This window comes from Anopheles merus, chromosome 2L, assembly GCF_017562075.2.
Source record: "Anopheles merus strain MAF chromosome 2L, AmerM5.1, whole genome shotgun sequence".
NCBI classification, from domain to species: domain Eukaryota; kingdom Metazoa; phylum Arthropoda; class Insecta; order Diptera; family Culicidae; genus Anopheles; species Anopheles merus.
Genome location: NC_054083.1, coordinates 22,099,138 through 22,120,295, shown reverse-complemented (window position 1 = coordinate 22,120,295; position 21,158 = coordinate 22,099,138). Strand labels below are relative to the sequence as shown.

The 21,158-nt window shown below is 45.2% G+C and overlaps 2 protein-coding genes across 2 annotated transcripts; both read right to left on the bottom strand.

The window, feature by feature from the left end:
- Positions 1–765: 765 nt before the first annotated feature.
- LOC121594656 (protein lethal(2)essential for life-like) lies at positions 766–1,714 on the bottom strand. Its single transcript, XM_041918155.1, has one exon. It carries the CDS (start codon positions 1,448–1,450, stop codon positions 833–835), a length of 618 nt encoding a protein of 205 aa, XP_041774089.1. The 5' UTR covers positions 1,451–1,714; the 3' UTR covers positions 766–832.
- A 3,205-nt stretch (positions 1,715–4,919) lies between these two features.
- LOC121592285 lies at positions 4,920–13,546 on the bottom strand. The gene is given in 7 exon segments (XM_041913683.1): positions 4,920–7,982; positions 8,057–8,297; positions 9,113–10,616; positions 10,618–11,037; positions 11,106–12,170; positions 12,240–13,160; positions 13,241–13,546. Coding segments are annotated over 7 exon segments (4,650 nt in total). The 3' UTR covers positions 4,920–7,789.
- Positions 13,547–21,158: the final 7,612 nt, after the last annotated feature.

The window sequence follows — 21,158 nt, the reverse complement described above, 5'->3', positions numbered from 1 at the left end:
CGATATACTTCAGTGATCGTTTATATGACATCAATAGAAAAGGCATTTTAAAAGCCACACAAAATCATTTATTCACTTCTAATTAATATAGGTGAAGAATATAGCTAATCAGTTTTAAGTTTTATGATAAATTGTAGAAAAGAAACTTTTATATTTAATGTGATAATATATCCTAATCCCTAAAGAAATTTTGTTCTTCTCGAGCCTTTGAGGGGAAAGTATAGAACCATCATCATCATCATCATCATCATCATCATCATCATCATAATCATCATCATCATAATCATCATCATCATCATCATAATCATCATCATCATCATAATCATCATCATCGTAATCATCATCATCATTATCTAAAGTTATAAGTTAAAAAATACCAAGTGGTGACATCGGGACAATATTCCAATGAATTAATCTAGGCATACACACGAAAAGGAAAAAAGTGTTTTAAGGAAACACGAACATTACAAGTTAAAGCGAACACAAGTTTCTTTAAAGCGCTTGTTTAAAACTCTGTTATTTGACTCTTTCGTTAAAGTGTTATTAACACAATGAAAAAACATTTCCTATTATATGTAATTGCTGGCAATCCAAAACGTTTTTCTTTATACCAAAATATGAATTAAAAACAAATCATTCAAGGTATTTTATACCGTCAACCGACAAGTCACTGTTCCTTCCAGCTTATAAGAGATTTCGGATGCTTTAAATAATCCTACAGTAAAAATGCTCAAACATATTTAAGAAACAAACATAATACTTTATTAATCACACGACGAATAACTTAACGCTTAACAATGAAATATAGTAAAATGGCAATGTTGAGATCAGCTTATGATTCCATCTTCTCTCCATTCTTCTTGGCCGGCTCAGCGTCCCCGGCGGCCGCCAGCTTCTTCGCCGGCTGGCCAGTGTGGGTGATTGGAATGGCACGCTCCGGTTTCTTCTGTTCCAGCTCCTTGCGCGGACACGTAATCGTCAGAATGCCGTCCGACGACAGCGACGACACAATATCGCTCTCATTGTGGCCATTGGGAAGCACGTACCGACGCACAAAGTGGCGCGAGATGTAGCCATGCTCGTCCTGCTTCTCCTCGTGCTTGCCCTCCACCACGATCGATTTGTCCACGTACTTCACCGAGATCTCCTCCGGCGAGAACTGCTGCACATCGAGGTTAATCTGGAACTTGTCTCCCGTAACGTTCACCGTCGATCCGCTGTCCTTTTTCGTGGCCAAACACGAGCTGTGCCATGGACGGCTGTATCGGTTCAGATGGTGATGATGATGGCGCGGCTGCAGTCGACGATCGCCCACCGAAGCCATAGCGTTCAGAAGGTCATCCGCGGTCACACCGCCACCGAAGTGTTGGTCCAGCAGACGGGAGTTCCACAGCGGACGGTCCCATTCGTCGTCCCACCAGTTGCGGAAGAAAATCGGTACGATCGACATTTTTGCTCTAATTGCTCAACAAGAAACACGCAGTACGATGATTTTCACTTTCACTTGGTTCGACAGAGTTCGACTTTTGGTTTGACGAGAGTCGCAAGGATACGCTTTTGTGATTCGCTTTGGCAGTTAGATTGGCTTTGGCGCTTTGTTGTATTCAAACTGATGACACAGCACGCTCTCGCCGCCGATTATATACTTGAGAGCGTTTCTCTCTCGAACAGGCCGGAGAGTTCTCGAACTGGCCAGAAAGAGCGAGCGAGTGTGAGCAGATGAGTTCATCGCGATGAATGTTGAGTTGAGCGATAGGGTACAGGGTGACTCAGAGGTCGAAAATGGTGAGTTTGTTGTAAGTCGAAATTGCTAGAAATTGCTGGTAAATTGTAGAATGTTCTTTTTTTCTGAAGCAGCTGTGTATCATTGTGGGAAACTAATTAATGAAAAGATTCTTAAATCATGCCTTTGCTTCAACTGTTACAGTAGGTGACCGCTAACTGGATGTGTTTTAACTGGAGTGCTTTTTAACTGGAGGTTCGCTAACTGGAGTTACTCTCAGTTAACGAACACTTAAACGTCAAAACATGAAACATCCGGATTTTCATGAAGAGAAATTTGTCGCAAATGTGCATTTTTCAAACAAATTTAGGGTCTTTTGCCTACGTTTGCTATTAATTTATGTTATTACACGAATTACTATACTTTATATCAACATAAATGAAAAAAAGTTTGGTATGTTTATTCCAGCCAACGCCAATCAAAACAATCAATCCATAGAAACGTCACTCCAGTTAGCGAACATTGTTCGTTAACTGGAGCTTGTTTACCTCTCAGTTAGCGGTCACCTACTGTACTATTACTAATGTCATCACTTGTTCTGAAAAATAACCTATTTCACGCATTGACAAATGGTACTTTTTTGAATAAAGTTTTATTTTTGTCTCATTTGTCTTAACACAAGGTTCGCATCTACCTGTATGAATCTAAATGAAATCTAGCAGCTTTATACTTTTGCCATGCTTCGCCCATCGCTGCATTCTGTTGCTCGCCAATTCCCACGCTCTTTTTATTGGTGCGGTCCTGTTTGATTTGATTAGTTACAAGCTCTCCGATTTTTGTTTGTTTATTATCGCTGAACTAAAGAACTTTCCTGGGTGTTTTTTGTTTTTTTTTGTCTTGGTGTTCCATTTACCTATGAAAGATTTAAATTCCAGGATTAGTAAAATAATAAAAACATAATCAGGTTCCCAAGCGCCACAGATTAAGCTTAAACGACTGGAAAATTGAATATCCATAGGAAAAAAATGAAAGCTTCACAGCTTCATTGGTTTGATCAATAGATGGCGTATTACAACTCATCATTATATTGCTATCCTTTTCTTGCAATGTGTTTCGACAAGTTTCATCTTATAATGACCTATATAGCCTTATAACTTTCTGAGCAAAAATCTATGTGAATGGTCGTGTGGTCAGATACGTGGGTATCAACACCAACAACCATTAATCAAATCCCACTTGCTTCAGTACTGGTGATTTACATTGGAATTTAGTACTTGAGCAATCGTATCGCCGTTCTAGTTCTAGCGATGCATAACTTCAATTCGAAACCATATAACAGTACAGGTGTCCCCCGAGATACGTCTGTATTTGGGACCGAAAAAATGTCCCAAAGCAAGGCGTAAGTTGAAAAAGTCGTATGTCGAATATCTCTGAATATAAAGTTTATAACTGAAGTTGAAGAGTTGAAATTTATGATATCGTGTATTTTATTTAAAATAATGTTCGATAATGTAATAATTATATTTTAAAACCGTACACAATAAAGATATTCAAGATCGGGCAGTTTTGGAATCTTTGGAAATGTGTGTATAACGTTTATCAGCCCAGATATTCAAAACAATACATCAATTTCTTGTCAATGACAACTTTTAACTGTCAAAATCAAAATCGTCGTATCTGCGAATCGTCGTAACTCGAGGGGGTCGTAACTCGGGGGACGCCTGTACATAGGAAATGAGAAATTTCTCCTCCAAGTGAGGAAGCTCCACTGGTTGGGTACCCCACAACCAGATGGCGTCACCAGCTTTTTGCTATTTTTAGAATGCATGAGTCGTTTGCCGTCTGCTAAACGAAGTCTTTCTATATTCCGTTTAGGTAGAGAATTTGAGGCGTTTAGAAGGCGTTTAGTGGTCGTTTAGTGGATTTGTGGCACTTGGGTTCAATAACTTTACGATTTTGAAAAACGTAAAATCAAACCAGTTTTTGTCGATACCTTACTGCATTTTTCTACGATGGTTAATGTAACTTTTATCTATGCCATTTTTGCTGTTTATTGTGTAATGAGTTTGTTTTATCTTGGTTTTTATGTGTTTACGATTCTTTAAATGTACTTTCTCAACATAAGAACAATTTTACAACCCTCCCTTCGTTTGTGTGTTTTCTTTTTTCATTTGTGTCTTTTCGCGTTTTATAAATGTTATTTCATTTGCTTCATCTGGTTTTCTTCTAGTTAACTATATTTTTTCATTTTGCTACTGAGTGTGGTTAGTGGGTCACATTTCTTTTAGTTTAGTTCCGTTATGTTAAATAGGTTGTGGGTTCTATTTGGTTTTACGCTCTATTTGTTTGATTATAGGTTTTCCTTTTTTTCTCATCTATTGTGGTTGTTTAGCTTCATAAAACTTGATTTTATAATAGCATGGTTAGCTTCGTTACTGTGTATGGAGGATTGTGTTTTCTTTTATTTTGTTAAATATTCCTTCACTATACTGCATATCCCACCATCAGTGCCGCTGCATTTATATTTATACTTTTTTGTTTATTTTTCAACCATCTTTTTCTGCTCGCAACTGGGCTACATGCTCAATACCAACCACAAATAGACTAATAATCACTTCCGCTTAACCGTAACCTGGATTGCCCTTATCGCCCATATTCAGATCACATCACTGTTATTGCATTTCAAGTCCCCAGCTAGATCCATGCATTATAACATTCCTGAAATGTATTGACCGTCAATTTGTTTGCATGTGTCACGGCACAATTAGAAAGGAAGGGATAATGGATCATAACTTGCATGATCCTGAAATTGTGAGTGGAGCTGAAACAGGAAAGTCGGGCAATCATAGCCAAGTGTAAGTAGGCATGAGGCAGAAGAGAAACAACAGCCTTGCTAACGGCTGTACAGCCTTGCTAGCGTTGTAACCATGCCAACGGTTGTACAGATCTTTATACGCTTTTTCACGCCTAAAGATATGCAAATCACATGGCATGTAGCGTTATTTAACGAAACTAGCTTATTAGGGTCATCTAACAAGACTACCACTCGGCAGGTTTGCATTTTAGGATTTTCAAATAATTTAATCCTATTGTGAGTATTGCATAGAATAGCTTCCAGCATTGCTATCATGTTTAAGAACAATCCTCTATCAAATCACTATCAATCAACACACGCTTAATGATTCCAACCGTTTTCTTTTTGTAAACGCTCAACAGTACATAGGTGATAGAAAATATAAATGGGAAACGCATGCGGTATACATGTGTGGTAGCCGAACCGAGCAATAGAGTCAATTTCTGTCCAGGTCTTTCACACGAACAATAACAATTCCATCATTTCCAACACATCAACGTCCTTTAACAGGATGGTAGTAGCGGGTAGCTATCTTATCTTGATTGGAAAGTTCCCTCTCATGCATCACACCTCCTCCCTCCTTCATCCTCTCCCAGCAATCGTTCTCGAAACCCATCGTTTAACATGGCTTGCAACCTTTTCGTGTTAGGAGTTTGTGTTTCTGTGCGTTTGTTAATATTTTGTTGTTGTTGGTTCATTCTATCATCTTTGGTCACTATTCCTTTGGTTTGCAATCCTGTCGGAAACAATTATACTATAGCTTTTAATATTCTTACCATTACCCATTCAGTTACTCTTACATTTTCTACTTTCAGTTTCATTCGAACAATAACCCACATTCGTTTGTGAATTTGTTTTGGGTTAATCATTTGCTTTTCGAATTATTTTCCCTTATGCTAACCACTTTCCTTTTCCTTTTTCATTCGTATATCTGCTGCGCCATTATTTTCTTTTATGGTTTATTTTTGGTATGAAATTGGTGTTTGTGTATATTCTACGCTCATACAAAATGCCACATAAGTAGTACACCAGCGTTCTAAACAAAAGAAAGAAAAAGAAACAGACTTTTCCTTCAAACTTTCCTTTACCATTTTCATACAGATCACAAATCGCTTCCTTTCATTGCATCAATCATGTCTTTCGTTCGGTATGGCTTTAGCATTACTCCTTCTGCACACTAATTATCGTATAATTGACTATTTCATTTATATCATGACAATATACAAAAAAGGCAATAACTAAAAACGATACACCTACATAAGTGTGAGTTTACAGCCATCTATTTAAAAAGTATTCCATCTCAGCATGTTTGGGATTCTTTCGGGGCTTTTACGCTTCTCTTTTCTTTTAATCATTCTCTGATTAGGTCTACGTAGTACGATGAACACAATGCAAGAAAAACCTTCTGATGTTGCGTTTCAAAAAAGACAAGTAAGCAGCAACTCAAATTGATTGAAGATTTGATGTGCAAATCAATGCTTATCCTCATGTCGTGCACATTGCATACCTCGCAGGCTGCTTTTGATTGAAGTTCATAGTGCTGCCTATTGGAGTAGCAAAGTTAGGCAAACTGCTTAACAAACTAGTGTTGTGGTAGTGTTGTCCGTCTTTGTTAATGTGTATAGCAGTTATCTAGATCCAATACCCGCTGTTTTAGAAAAATAAAAACAAACATACTCGAAAAAAAATATACAAATTTCTATCTTATAATTATGAGTTTTGCTCCATTCTCTAACATTCAACTTTTAATTTCTTTCCCTCTTTTTTCGTGTAAAGTAAAGATAATGTGTGTGTCTTTGTGTGTCTTTCAGTATGTCCCTGTACTCGATGATATTAATCTAACCTAGTGCAAGTGTTTGATTACGTGTTTTTTTGTTTGCTTAATGTTATCCACCACAATACTTGCCTGTTTGCTGAACATACACATTATCTTCCGTTTTGAAATATCGTTCCGAAGTATGGCTAATAGCAAGTTTTTTTTGCCAATTTTGCGCCATCCTGCTTAAATTCATTCTTCGAGGAGAGCGCTATACTTTAATATCTTTAAAACACTTTACTACGTTCATCTATCTAAAGTAAAAAGTTCATCACGCTCCCTAAGGGCGAGCCTGCCATCCGAAACTGTCTTAATACGAAGGAATCAGCTAAAGAAAGCAGTATCGTTTAAGTATCGAAACTAATTCAGTCTCAATTTTCGCATGTGTTCCGCATGTTGCGTCAGAGTTTTTGTATGAGAGAGGGGTTTAAGAGGGAAAGAGCAAACAGGGAATCAGTTGGTAGGACAGAGAAAGACGGTAATAAGTAATGGATAAAGATCATTTTTCCCTTTGTTCCTATCTTCTTCTTTTTGTGCTACGTTTGATTTTACTTTCATTTTTGTTTTGTTATTTTAATTTGATTTCCGTTTCTAAACACATACTGTATATGCCACTGATAGACACCACTTATCTAATCGTAGATTTGTATGGTTGATTGGTTTTTATCTGTTGTTCAATTTGTTCACACTGGTCCATTCATAAAACACACAAATTCAATAACAGAAAGCAAACCTTAAAGAAAAGAAATGCACTTTGCAATATAAAACTTCACACCATCATTTGGCCTGTACTCAATGCAGGGAATGAGTGTTCCCTTTCCTCCGAAACGATTTGGCGGCAGTGATAAAGAATGATTTGTATTGGCTGCATTTTAAACATTTTATAATCCTTTTTTTCGCTTCCACGGATCTTCTTATGTACTGAGTAATCAAGTTCAACATTTACTTCGTGTAACATTAACTCGTTGCAACGTTGCAGCGCTATTCTAACCCTGTTGATTGATTTTTAAATCGTTCTCACGTGTGTTTTGCTTTTGTTTTGCCCCGTAACTTTTGCTGCTTAATCCCTTTTGTCGTTTCGTATCTTGCGTTTCTCTTACGCTACACTTAACTTAAGCTATATTTTGACTGCCGAGTACCGAGTAATTAAAAAAGTAGTTTTGTTAAATGTTCACACACCATTTCACGTTCTTACACATGCTAACACATGTTTTGTTTTATGTTGGATAAAAATGATTTCTTTCCTTTGTCATTCGCAGAGTTCAACGAATGAACGTACGTACTGCCATTCGTCTAGTAAAATTTTAATTTGTGTCTCTTTTTTCAAGTCCCATACTATCCTTTATCCCCTTCGAACGGATGCTCCGTTTCGTCATCGGCTGTTTACGTTCAGTGGCTAGCTGAAATACTTTAAACCCGCCACCAGCAGGAACTTCTCGATGAACAGCTCCGAATCGAGCACGGCAATGTGGGCCGCCCGTCCGATTAGAGCATTGGCCGTGTGTGGTAGCGCATGGTGCACATCGAACCGGGCCAGCGTTAGATCCTGTCTGGCCAGCATCGGTGCAATGATGTTGTGCACCATTTCACTGCAAAGTAGCCGAACGCACGCAGGTTAAGTTTAGTCGGATGGGTACCGTTCAAGCGAACGTTCTTTTCTTACCGGTAGACGATCCCAAGGTTCGACTGATCACGAACGGCCGCCTTGCACAGCTCTAGACGGGCCGAATGCGGTGGAACGTACCGATCCTGGGACGATCCGCAGAGCAGCACGTTCTTGAAGTGGTGCAGCGTGCTTCGCTGGCTCAACCGATAGAGGAAGCTTTGGCGTGGATCGGCTGCATCGCGCAAGCACAGCTGCAGCAGCGAGCCGGACTTTTTCCACTTTTGCATAAACCACATACCTGCGAATAGAGAAAACATAAAATATAAATTTGGCCCATGAACTGCGAATAGTTACGCTACAATACAATGTACAACTCAACATGCACGAGTTGTTTTACAGCGGCACATAAATTTTCCACTAGATGTCGCTAGTGAGATGGATACGTGACCTAGCTGCAGATTAGTGGTGGGAGCTCGGAATCAGACCTACCGGATCAATTCCAGAGCCGATCGATTTCGATTCCGGAGTCGATTCCGGTGCCGATACCGGAGTTAGTTTCGGAGCCGATTCCAAAGTTGAATCCGGAGCCGATTCCGGAGTTGAATCCGGAGCCGATTCCGGAGTTGAAACCGGAGCCGATTCCGAAGTTGGTTCCGGAGTCGATTTCGGAGTTGGTTCCGGAGAAAATTCCGGAGTTGAATCCGGAGCCGATTACGGAGACGACTCCGGAATCAATTCCGGGATCTGCTTCGGAATCGATTCCAGGATCGGAATCGATTCCAGGATCGGAATCGGCTCCGGAATCAGAATCGTCTCATCAACACGCTATCAACACGTAGCATCATTGGACCCAAACGCCTATTCCTATGAAGATGCCGAAACCGACTCTGTTTCGAAGCCAATTCTGATTTCGGAAGCCAATTCCGGAACCGATTCCGATTCTGGAGCTGATTCTGATTCCGATTCAGGAACCGATTCCGGAACCGATTCCGGACCTACTATCCGGAATCGATTCCAGAAAACTTCGGAGCTAGCCGGAATCGATTCCGACGAAATCTTCATTTTTCCCATCACTGCTGCAGATACATAAAACGAACGTCTCCCACCACTCACCCATATTGACCAGCCCGCTCGAGTTGTACAGCGTGCCGAGATGTGGCCCGGACAGTGACAGGAACGTGTGCAGCCGAGATAGTAGCGGCCGCATCTGCGGGCGTGCCAGCGCCGACCGCACTATAATCGTGCCGAGCGAGTGGGCCACGAACGAGATGCGGCTCGGGTTGAGCTGATATGTTTCGATGTGGTACAGGACCTCCGCCACCAGCCGATCGGTCATCGTGTCGAAGTCGGAGAACGTATCGCCCTGGTTCCGTTCGGACATCAGAAACTCCAGATGCGTACCGGGCAGCCCGAGCTCCAGGTAGGTGCGCACCAGCCTCAAATCAGCCGAGTTACCGTCCAGCCCGTGCACACAGATCACCAGATGCAGCCCCGCCGGCGAGAAGGCGCGAAACTCGTCTGCGATGTGAAAGTACGGCATCTCCGATGCCATCTTCTGGAAATCGGAATAGATCGAGCCGGAGTAGTTGATCTGCTTCCGGAACTCTTCGCGGCACTTTTCGAACTCGAGCAGCTGCATCGGCGGATCGACCCGCTTGCGGTCCGGGCTCTCCTCGTCCAGGTCGTCGTCGGGCTCGGGTACTTTGCGCCGTACCGACCCGACGGTCCCGATCGGCTCAACGGTCGGTGGCGGTTGTGTTGGCGGCGTTTCGCGTACCGACGCTTTCCGCTCGACCGATGACGCCATCGTCGCCTGTCCGTACTGTGCCTTGCCGTTGTGTAGGATCGGTGCTTGGTGTGCCTGCTGCATCTGCGTTGCCACGGCCACGGTGCACATGTTGGAGGCGTTCGCGTTGTTCAGCGTTTCGGCACACTTTGCAATGGCGGCCAGTTCGTTCGAGCTTTGCGATTTCATGACGGGACGGGGCGTCTTTACCACCTCGTAGATGTGGTAGAGTGGATTATCGATCGCCTGTACCTCGCATTTGGGCTTTGGTGTGGGCTGCGCCGAGCCCGGTCCCATGTAGGCCTGATTGTTCAGTGGTTTGCTGTAATGATGCTGCTGCTGTTGCTGTTGCTGCTGCTGCAGTAGAGTCTGGGGAGTGGCATAGTGTTGCTGGGGCTGGGGCTGAGGTGCTGTAATGATCTGCGGCTGAAATATGACGGACAGCGGAGTCATCGGTACCGGCGGATGGCTTTTCGGCAGCGTGGCATAGTACTGGATCTGTTGGCGCTGTTGTGTCTGTTGCTGTGGGATTGGTGGTACAGGCTGATGTTTTTGCTCCTCTTTCGCGATCTTCTGACGCTCGGGCTGGGAAGGCATGTTGGAGGGAGGAGGCAGCATGGGTGCGGCTTGCTTTTTTGCTCCCTCCTTAGCGCGCTTGCTCGAACCGTCGTCCACGAACGAGGGAGGATCGCGGAACTCATCCGGGGGCGGCGGTACGTCCCGGAACTGTTGTGGCGGCAGCAGCCGCAAGTCATCGAACACGTAGTCCGAGATGTGGGCAAGATCAAAGTCGGATTTGGATTTTTCCTTCTTGTTCGTGCGCCGCGGTGGCTTTATGTCGGCCGTGCTGATACCTTCCCGGGCCGTCGTTTCCGCCGGTTCGGGAGCACGCTTTCCACTGACCATCCCGTACGGACCGCTTGCCGCGCTGGTTAGCGCACGGGCTCGCGTATCGTTCCACTCCTTCTCGAGGTTGTTCCAGTTTTCTGTCTGCACCGAAGCGCCGCGGATCATATCGCCCGGCGCGTAGCTCGACTTGGATTTCATCGAGCTCTGATTGCTGCGCGCGAAGAACTCGGTCGTCGAGGACGGTGTACTGTTCTTGCGATTCGCGACCAAGCGTGGCTGCTCGTTCAACAGCTTCAGCAAGCGCTTGCGCAGCTGCTCCCCGTTCACCACGCGCTGATCGTTGCGCAAAGTGTCCGGGCTGGAGGGTCCCGTGCTGCGACGGCTCGAAACCCACCCGGACTGTTCACTGAGCGAAGAGGTGGACTCGCTGCTTGAGTGGCGCCTTCTAAGCAGGAAGGTAGCGCCCCCTACCGGACCGGGCGGTGAATCGCTGGCGAAAGCGGCTGGCGGAGGTGCCAGATTCGGAAGACTCTCGCTAAACCCGCCCGCTCCGGTCACAACGCCAGCGACACCCGGCACCGCATCGCCCACCGGTTCGAGCTCCAGATTTTCCAACTGAAACGGGACACTGGCGGACGAAAGCAGCCGGCGCTGCTTGTTGCGTGTGCGCGGGGTAATTTCCGGACTCGTAGCCGAGCTGCTCGAATCTCGTCCCACATTCGTCCCCGCACTGCCGCTGCCAGGGCCACCAATCTTGTGCGTGCTACCGTTGGAAGTGCTCCGTCGCTGCTGCTGCCCGTGCACGAGCTGCTTGAAGTCGGCCACACGAATGCGGGAAAACTCCACCGAACGGTGCGGCAGGGTGGCACTGTTCACTGTACTGCCGGCCCCACTCGATTGGGCACCGTTCTGGGTGCTTTGGCGCAGCTGCTGGGATGAGTTGCTGCGCGGGATCGTGTTCGAGGCCGACTTGGTGGGTAGCGAGGTGGAGCTGGACTGTTGCTGCTTTTTGCTGCGTACCGGCGGGAAGGAGCTCCTGGGCGCTCCCATGCCGGCGCCCTTGGGCAGCGAGTTGTAGTAGCTGCCCGCCGGCGTGGAACCGACCGGACCGCCCCCATGGCCCTGGTCGCGGTGGTTGTTGTGGTGGGGCGCGTTGTGCATCCCCTGCTGCGACTGCTTCAGCTCGTGCCGATAGTCACCGGTGGTGGTGGGTTTGGCGTACCCGTTCAGCAGCGCCGACATGCCGAGTGCGTCTTGCTGCAGATCGTAGGTAGGGTTGTGGGTGGCGGTACCACCGGCATGGATCATCTTGCGCGGATCGCCCGGGTTCTTGTACTTTTCGCGAAACTCGTTGATGTTCTTCAGCAGATCTTCCGCCTGGACCGGGTTCTTTGGTTTCGACTTGGGCAGCGTCTGAAGGAGCGCTATGCCGCCAGCCAGCTGTTGCTGGGTTTGCTGTCCCAGAGGATGTTGGTACATCATCGGTTGCCGTTGCTGCGGCTGATGATGAAGTGGAGGTCCTACCTGTTGCTGCTGCTGTTGAAGATGTTGCTGTGGTGGTTGTTGTTGGTGTTGTTGCGTCCCGTAACCATTGTAGTTGGTCACCGTTGTCGTACCGTGTAGATGTTGCCGCGGTAGCGATGCCGAGTTAGCGTTCGGTTGTATTTCCAGCTGATCGAGCGATTTGCTGTGACGCGTCGGGAGTGTACCTCCGGCCAGACCACTCGACGGCCCGCGCTCGGTGTAGATGCCCTTGAACTGCTGATCCCACGGGCACACTTCCGCCAGCGGGACCGGATCGAGCAGCGTCGAAACGGAGTGTCGCGACAATGCCTTGGGACAGAGCCCGTTCTGGGAGGCAGCAGCGGCCGGTGTGATGGTAAGGCTCGCCTGCAGAATATCGCCCCCGAGCGCGTACCGTGGCGTCATGATGCCCATGTAGCTGCCGCAGATCTTGGGCACTGGCTCGACGTAGCAGGTCGCGATGCCACAGGAGCATTCTTTGCTGGTGTTGGTCACGATCGGGGCGATCTTGTTCGGGTGGTGATGCTGTTTGGCAGGTTTCACCAGCGTTCCGGTACTGCTGGCCGATCCCAGCGCACCGGTCCCGTTGAGGTGAGGCTCACTGCCTGATCTGCGCTTGCCGTACTCGTTCGCGTCGGTGTAACGGTCCTCAAAGATCAGTGGCAACGAGTTGGCGTCCCCGTCGAGCGGTGTACAGTGCACGGGCAACGGCGGCAAGGAGGACAGATAGCGCGACCGACGAGCCATCTCGCAAATCGAGACGTAGTTCTGGTAGTTCGAGTCGTAACATCCACTGGCCAGATGTCTGGGGTTATCGATCACGAAGAACCCTTCGGCAAACCGTCGCACACGCAGCGTATGGTGCTTCTTTGCCAGCAGTCCATGCACGGCCGGCTGCGTGGCAGCCGACAGTACCCGCCTCCAGTACAGTATACACTCGGCGCAAAGCTGCGCAATGTCCGAGTTAGCCCGTGCGGCTAGATCATCCTCAGTGTCTAGGAGCTGCAAGTAAAACAATCGGTAAATTGGACGATTATGAATCTCCACAATATGGTTTGTGATCCTGCGGGATCTTTGCCTACCTTTGCCGAATCGGACAGCTTTCTCAGTCTTTGCTCGGTGTCGAGATTGGACAGGGGCGTCGAGCCGGTCAGCGCTGTCCACTGGTGGGGCAGTACGGTGCAGAACTCCTGCAGCGACAGCCGGAGCGATTCCAGCGCCCCCAGCAGCAAGGCACAGATTTCTTTGTGAACGTTCCGAGCGTGCAGCAGCCGGCCGGCTGACCCACCGCCACATTTGGCACCGCTGCCTACCTGCGGCCCGAAGAAGATGGCCTCCAGCGGGCCGGGCGAGTTGCCGCCGCGGCAGTTTAGCTTCGAGCTGCTCATCCACGGTTTCGTCGTTTTGGGTGCACTGGAAGGTGAAGCAAACGACAAAAATGGGGCTTAAAGGGAAATGCGTTAAAGCGTAGAACACACAATGAAGGGTAAACAGTGAACATTTTGGGAGAAGAAAACGGGGTGGACAGAGTGGGAGTAAAAGCAGACGAAATCGGTGACAAAGGGGTAATCGGAAGACGCGAAGAAGAGATTCAAAAGAGTGTGTAAGTGAGATAGAGAAAACAAACGAACAGAAGCAGTAGATAGGAACGAGTGGACGAATCGATCGAGCTAAAGACAAAAAGATAGCAGCGAGCGAAGGAATACTAAGAAGCACTGGTGCTATTAGACCATCCTCACAATTCGTTGAAACTACATTTTTGGACATCGCGTGCTAGACTTTTGACGGAACAAAGATAAGTTGCAAAACGGGCAGGCGTCCGGTTTCGTCTTCCGCGCAACAATTTGATGGGCTGTCACGTTGGATTTTGGAACTTTATCAGACAATTTTGTAGCTACGCAAGATGTATTCAGACAAGCAAGAGGCTAAAAATACTGTTTCCTTGCTGCCTAACTTAAGTTTGGTGATTTGAAAGAGGACAATTGTGAATATTATTTTTTGTGATTGGAGTATCCGAGCGATAGGAATTTACCGGAATCACTACAGGAACAACTAACGTTCCTCAGCAAGCTACCAAAACGTTGTGGAAAGCGTTTAAACTCCAACAATGCAAACATAATTTGTAATGCAAATAGCATACCTGTAGGCGTTTCGTGGATTGCATGCCATGCGATCGTCTGAAAGATAAAGCGCCTAAAGATATGCAATCTGCATAACATAATAGCTTTGCTGTGAGCTAGATACATTATTTAAGCTTCAAACAATAGTCCATTGGGGTAGTTCATGCATCATTTGAGGAATTTTAACAAATGTGTTTCATTCTCATAATTGAAAGATGGAGGCGTTCACTGTGATTGGTAACAAGTTGTAACAAACAGGCAACGAAAAAAAGGTGTCGATATGCTTAATTGTGTAAGAACACACGAACAAGAAATAGAATTGTGATAAATGTTGAAATATTGGACACAATTGAAAGTGCCTTGAACACAAAACAAAGGTAGGAAGACTGAAGTCATTGTAGGAATAGACATTTTGCAGCAAATGGAAAAAGGGGTTCTCGTTAGTCAAGCATCGACGAGGAAGAAGTGAAGGGTAATGCAAACAATAGGTATGGAAAAAAACAACGTCAACAACAAACAACAAGGGTAGGTGTCACAGTTTTGAGGGAAACCTTACCAGCTTTGTACATAATGGAAAATGCTTTTCCTGTTTGTCAAACACACATGCCCCATCATTTACGGTATGGTGTAAGATTTGGGTTGAGGATTCGGATGGAACCCATCGACATGCACCGTTTGGATCAAATCCAGCAACATAATACCATTTTTAATGTGATGAAGCGTTTGTTTATGTTTTGTTGTATAACAATTTCAATGGGCAACGGCATGTAACAAATCAATCCGGATCGTGTTTTGTTTGATGTTTTACCAATAGTTTACATGGATGGATGCAAGCACGATGAATGAAAGAGAAGAAAGGAAAAGAAACAAATGAAAAGTAGATGAATTGGCAAAAATGATTACGCTACAGGTATAAATTTGGTTTGGCTCTTTTAGCGATGCTGCAACATCCTTACAAACTAATAAAAAAGCCGATCTTTAGGCGCATCCTATTAGCCTGCCAATCAGATAAATAATAATATTTCATAAAAAATAGCAACACAGCACTAGCATACAGATCATGGTTCACTCTCGCGTGGATTATTTATATATGAGGTCACATTGCATCATTACTGTGCTGACAGCACGAACGAACGCAGCAAACCGTTTGATTAAATCAAGCCTTTCATCATCGTGTTGATTATCTCAGATCGCTATTAACAATATCAATCAATTATGCAGCAATTCGTTTTTTCGTTGTTCGGTGAATCAACCATATCCATTGTACGAAACAATAATGTATTTATGAATCTGTTTGGTGGAGCAATAAACCAAAAGAGAAGAGAACTGTACGCACAAATCGGCCATCGATCGATAGTGTAGCGACTCGGGCCGACGAATGGAATTGATCGTTCACTGCATCGCCATTACCGTGTACCGTGCACTACACACACATAATGGGACCAGCGAATATGCGTATTCACTATTCTCACGGTCTTATAGGGACAGAGGGAGACCGATTTGCCCAACACCGAACCGTGGCAAGATCATTTGTCATGTCTTGCTGCGCGTAACGGCGTGCCGGAATTGTACATTCGGTGATAGTCTCGTTTTTGGGGACAATAGGCAAATCGTAGCGTCTGTATCTAATGGACAATAATAATGAGCAAAACGGGACGGAGTGAGGGTGCAAAGCAGCGCCAGACAAGTCTCGCTCTGTGTCCTTCTGTGCGTTGGCAATTTTCCACGCGTACGCAATGGCATCGACAACGCGTTGGTCGCGTTTGTCGTACGTACGGTTGGCATGCACATTTATCTTTCGCTGCGATGGTAATTCATTTTTGCTTTTTGTGGTGCTGCTTCATGTTTGGGCAGGAAATGTAGGTCAGCAGCTTGGTTGAATGGGCATGCACGTTGGCCGTTGGGGGATCGTCTCTCGAAAAAAAAAAAAATTGCGCCGAAAAAAGGTCCATTTGTCTCAAGAGGAGAATCACAAGCAAGAGATATAAATGTGCTTACTGTTTGATGTTTGCTTGATGATAGCATTTTTCTGCGAAAACAAACAATTGGAGTGCAGAACAATACATTTTAAAAGAGAGATATTTTTACAAAACGACAATTAAAGGGAGAATATGAGCGCTTACAAATAAGCAATACATTCGCTTAATCGCTTTTAGTAATAGCGTGTTTCTTCTTCTTCTTCTTCTTTGGCACAACAACCGTTGTCGGTCAAGGCCTGCCTGTACCACTTGTGGGCTTGGCTTTCAGTGACTAATTGATTTCCCCCCATAGCAGGATAGTCATTCCTACGTATGGCGGCACGGTCCATTTGGGGTTTGAACCCATGACGTGCATGTTGTTAAGTCGTACGAGTTGACCACTATACTACGAGACCGGCTAAATAGCGTGTTTATCATCATTAATAATCACTGTGTTTATCATTTTACAAATGCGGAAATAAGTTCTTAAGTGGTACTCCACAAACTAAGTAATTTCAAATTAGTTTGCATATCTCCTGCGGGCGCTTTACATTCAACGCATACACACACTATTCGGCCAGCAATACAGCAGCGCAGCCAAATGGTAAAGATTTTGCATCCTTCCTTGCAGAAGAACAATTTAATCGTGGTCCATGTTCCTTCCTGCCGTACCCTAGCTGTACACTCGGCTTTGAAAGGGATTAAAATGCGAGGAAAGATGTTGCCATAATCCTTCCAGCTCGCTTTCGAATCCCTTTTGTCGTTGAAAGTGCGTCTCAAGCACTAGCACAGCCCGATGCCTCACGTACATAAATACACTTTCGTTCTGTAATGAAGTCTGCATTAAGCACACTTCATAGTGCTTTTAGAGGCCTTAATGCGGCAGGATAAATTAAGCCAAGCGCCAGTAAGTGTTTAGTAATCTTGCCGAAGAACTATAATCGTTTTGTTCGGTGCTATAAAGGGATTTTAATTGGACTGGTGGATGGGAAATTAGCAATTAAACAAAATTATATTTTATTGCTCACTTTACTTTGAATAACTTTACTGAAGTTATTTCTCTGAAGCTATATTAAACAAGTTCGTAAAATATCAATGTTGATGTTGAAATAGTCCATGGTAATTCTAACAATCCTATAGCTTCGTTAAATTACCGACAAAGAGTTAGCCAACAGCCTTTCATGGGTTTGCGGGTAATTTACGTTGATTGAAATCCTCACATCGCAAGCACTTTCTTATGTTTCGCACTAGATGATGAATGTATCGTTGATATGCCTCGTGCGAACGATCGTGTCATTTATTACCCAATTCATTCTCACCATACTCGGTTCACGGAAACAGCACGGGCGCGATACGTCTATCAAATAGACCTCGAGTGACTGATTTCTTAGCTGACCAACAACAACCGAAATCTTTCTCAGCCTGGACAGTAGAGACAAGGATAAACACGTGCTCATACACACACATATTCACGTGTGTCATAAGAAGCAAACGCGGATGAGCGAATGATTTATTACATTTTAATGTCCAAAATAATGCCCTGAGAGCGGAAGTGACGAGCATTGGGACGGTATTCCGCGCTGGCACTTTGCTGATTCGCGCCTTTTTTCGCACCTACTACGATCGAATGGTTACCTCGATAAAGCGACCATAAAGTCGCGGTGTACAGCGAAAGTATAGCATAGAGGACGTTGGGTGTTTTCTTCCGTTCCCTGCTTTCGCGACTCGTCACTATCCGAGCGTTGCGCGGAAACGCACGGGGTCACGAGAGCGTAATCGTAATAAAAATGCAATAAAGACACGCATCACTGGCAACGTTCGGTTGGCAGCGTAAAGAGGACGGTTCGTTTGACGTGACAAAAAGTAAAAAAAAGAACCTGCCTGACTTTGTTTATCCCGGACGACAAGATGATGGGACGAAAGCTCACTCAAAAGGATGTCGCCGTCTGCGCTACATTGCTGATGCTGCTGTTGATGCTGATGGTGGTGGCGGTGGTGATGATGATGATGATGATGTTGATAATGTCATACAGTCTGTCATTATCGTCAGTTGCAGTTTGTTGTGCTCATACAGGCGGAAGGATCACAGCGTAACCGGGGTAAAGTTATCATTAGCCGGGGTGTCTAGTTGTTTCCGCTTTTGTTATTGCGTCCCAGGGCCCAGCTGGTACATTAGATTAGAAACGTTTCAAGCTCGTCCCTCTGGTTAACGCTGCGTGCTGATCGTTAAATAACTTTCGAGCGTTGCCAATGGCATTCAATGTGGCACGGTTCAAATCACGGTTTACATTATTGCACGCACTGTTGCTTTAACGAGATGCTTTTATTAGTAAGCAATAATAGTGAATTCATGGCAATCAAATGAATGAATTTGTATCGTTTTCTATAGCGAGTTAATTTGGTCCGTTATTGGGGTACGGAACGTCATTTCCATGTGCCCCTTAAATCCAAAGGACATATCAAGCGAAACTAATTCTGAGCCATTACCGGTGATGGAACTGACCCTGAACCTATACCATTTATGTGACCGATCCTGAACACATACTGGTTCTTGGACCTTTACTAAACCCTCATCGATTATGGAACTGTGAATGTAATGCCAATCCGTAGTATATCCCGTAGTATATTCCAAGACGAGTAAAAGCGCCGAAATGTATGCAAATATACTTATTGAACGTTTTTTCGATGACGTATTTGAATCTACGATACAACTCTATCGGCAGCCGACGGGATGGGACGTGTTGGTATCAAGCAAGACATAAATAATAATCACATAATACCCTTCAAGTATCGCTAGCACCGCTATAATTCGGTTTGACAAGTTGGAAAAGTGACATTGTCACTGAAGCGAAAAATACAAAAACCTCTAATGAGCTGTGAGAAGCAGCGAGCAAGTACTAAATCTCATTACACACTGTTCCAGTTCATTAAGAATCATCCAGCGGTGGGAAGAAGCGAGAACAAGGGTATGTAATGTTGGCCTTCAAACAACGATTCTTGAGCATCTGACAGTACAGTCAACACATTAACGTTAACATAAATGCCCCAAAAAGGGGAACGAGTGGCAGAACAGACAAACACATACACAAAAAACAGCCATTCTAATAAACCAATTTCACCTTGTCGACTTGTTCGCTTGCTATTCTTGCTCTCGCGTTATCCTTATGGGCGCTTCTGCCCTCATCAGCCATAAAGCGCACCGGAATCCTAAACACAGATTGAGTGTGATTAGATTTGATTAGCACGGAAGGACGAAAATGGATCGGCCTGTGAGTTGAACGAAAAAAAAAACCCTCCTCTGACTACGTACGGTACACGAACGTGTTGATGGTGTTTGGTGTATGATGGTAAACTTTGCACCGATTTCCACCCTTCCATAAGGTGGACCATACACACTAGCGATTAGGGTCTGGCCTCGAGTACTGTTCCAGCTCGCTCTCGTTTGCATGCACGCCCGGTTTGTTTGGCAAATGACAAGCAAATACGCACACGGCCCAGTCCATGAGGCCATTTGTTTAGCAACGGGAAGGGTCGATCCGGGCTCGTGTGTGTCCGTGGCAAGGGGACGGACTTCCTGTCGCCATTAAGTGGTTAACCTATGGACAAGCAAATTGTGGACATATGCCACCGCCTCCTCACCCGTCACTCATTACCGTCACACGCCCGAAGTGGGCAAAGGGGAAAAACTGCAAACGGCGTAAAGGTCTGCCCTGCTTTTTTTACGACGTCGTTATTTTTAGACGCAGCTTTCACTGACACGTGCGAATTGGGTGCAAAAAAAAACAAGAGCCGTTTGAAATAAACACACCAACATCCACATGAGCTCGTTTGATAAGGTAAACACAGGCCGTCGTCGTCGTCGTCAACGTGTCGACAGCTAGGGCGTAAAACCGTACCGAAGAACAGGCAATCATATCGGTCTAATAATGGGCACTACGATTTCAAATACCGGGATAACCGTTCGGTAAACGATTACGAAATGAAGGATCATCAGAGCAAGAACGCTCAGTGGCTGGGGCTGAGTTAGTTTTTGTCCCAAAATTCGATCCGAGCAGCGCCAGCAAAGGTACCGGCCTTCTGACACGATGATTGATTTTCGAGCCCATCAGCTTCAATATCGCTCCGTCGCCGGCACCTAAAACCAACATGACTCTCCGTCCGGGGAAAACTAGTTTCCTCCGTGGGTAAATATTTACCATTCGTCTTTCTCGCTTCACATGCGGGCATACATTGTTTCCTCGGCAACACGGCTAGGCTGAAAGAGGATGAGCGTTTGTGAGGTTTCTTTCGCCTCTCGCTCACACGGTTTGACGGACTAGGACTAGGGCTAGCCATGTGTGCAACTATTGGCAGCAGCAGCAGCAGCAGTATCATCGTCCTTGCCCGTCCATGATGATGAGCCCGATTGACTCCAGAAATCAAATGTTTATATTGCGATAAAATTGCCATTCCTTTATAGCTTTCAGGAGGTCGTAAAAGCGGCGACGGAATCCTTTTTTTGCACCCCGGCTTGCTTACTTGCCTTAACCGCAGGAAGCAATTAATTTGCAACTCTGCTGCTAATGGAGGCGTTCGTTTAAAGAGAAATAAAGTGTAAAAATATCACCAGCCCAGAGGGATTTATGACTTATATGGAAACAATCGTCACCTCACACACACACGCAAGCCTCAGTCAATGCAACAAATGGATGGATGTGTGAGTGTGATTGTGCGTGAATTGGTGCAATAAATTTGACGGGTTGTTTATAGAATCGAAACAAGCTCGTTGGTTTTAATTGGCCGTGTGATGTGTGTTCCGTTTACTTTAAATTTACTGCCAGCGTTGGATTTATGGCATCACAATAAAGAGATGAGTAAATGGGGGTTTCCGATGATTATGTATATTGCTGTTTGTCATTTTGCACAGCACCAGGTCGAGGATT

Excerpts from the sequence above, each read along its gene's own strand:
- LOC121594656 (XM_041918155.1), bottom strand. The coding sequence starts at position 1,450 with ATGTCGATCGTACCGATTTTCTTCCGCAACTGGTGGGACGACGAATGG.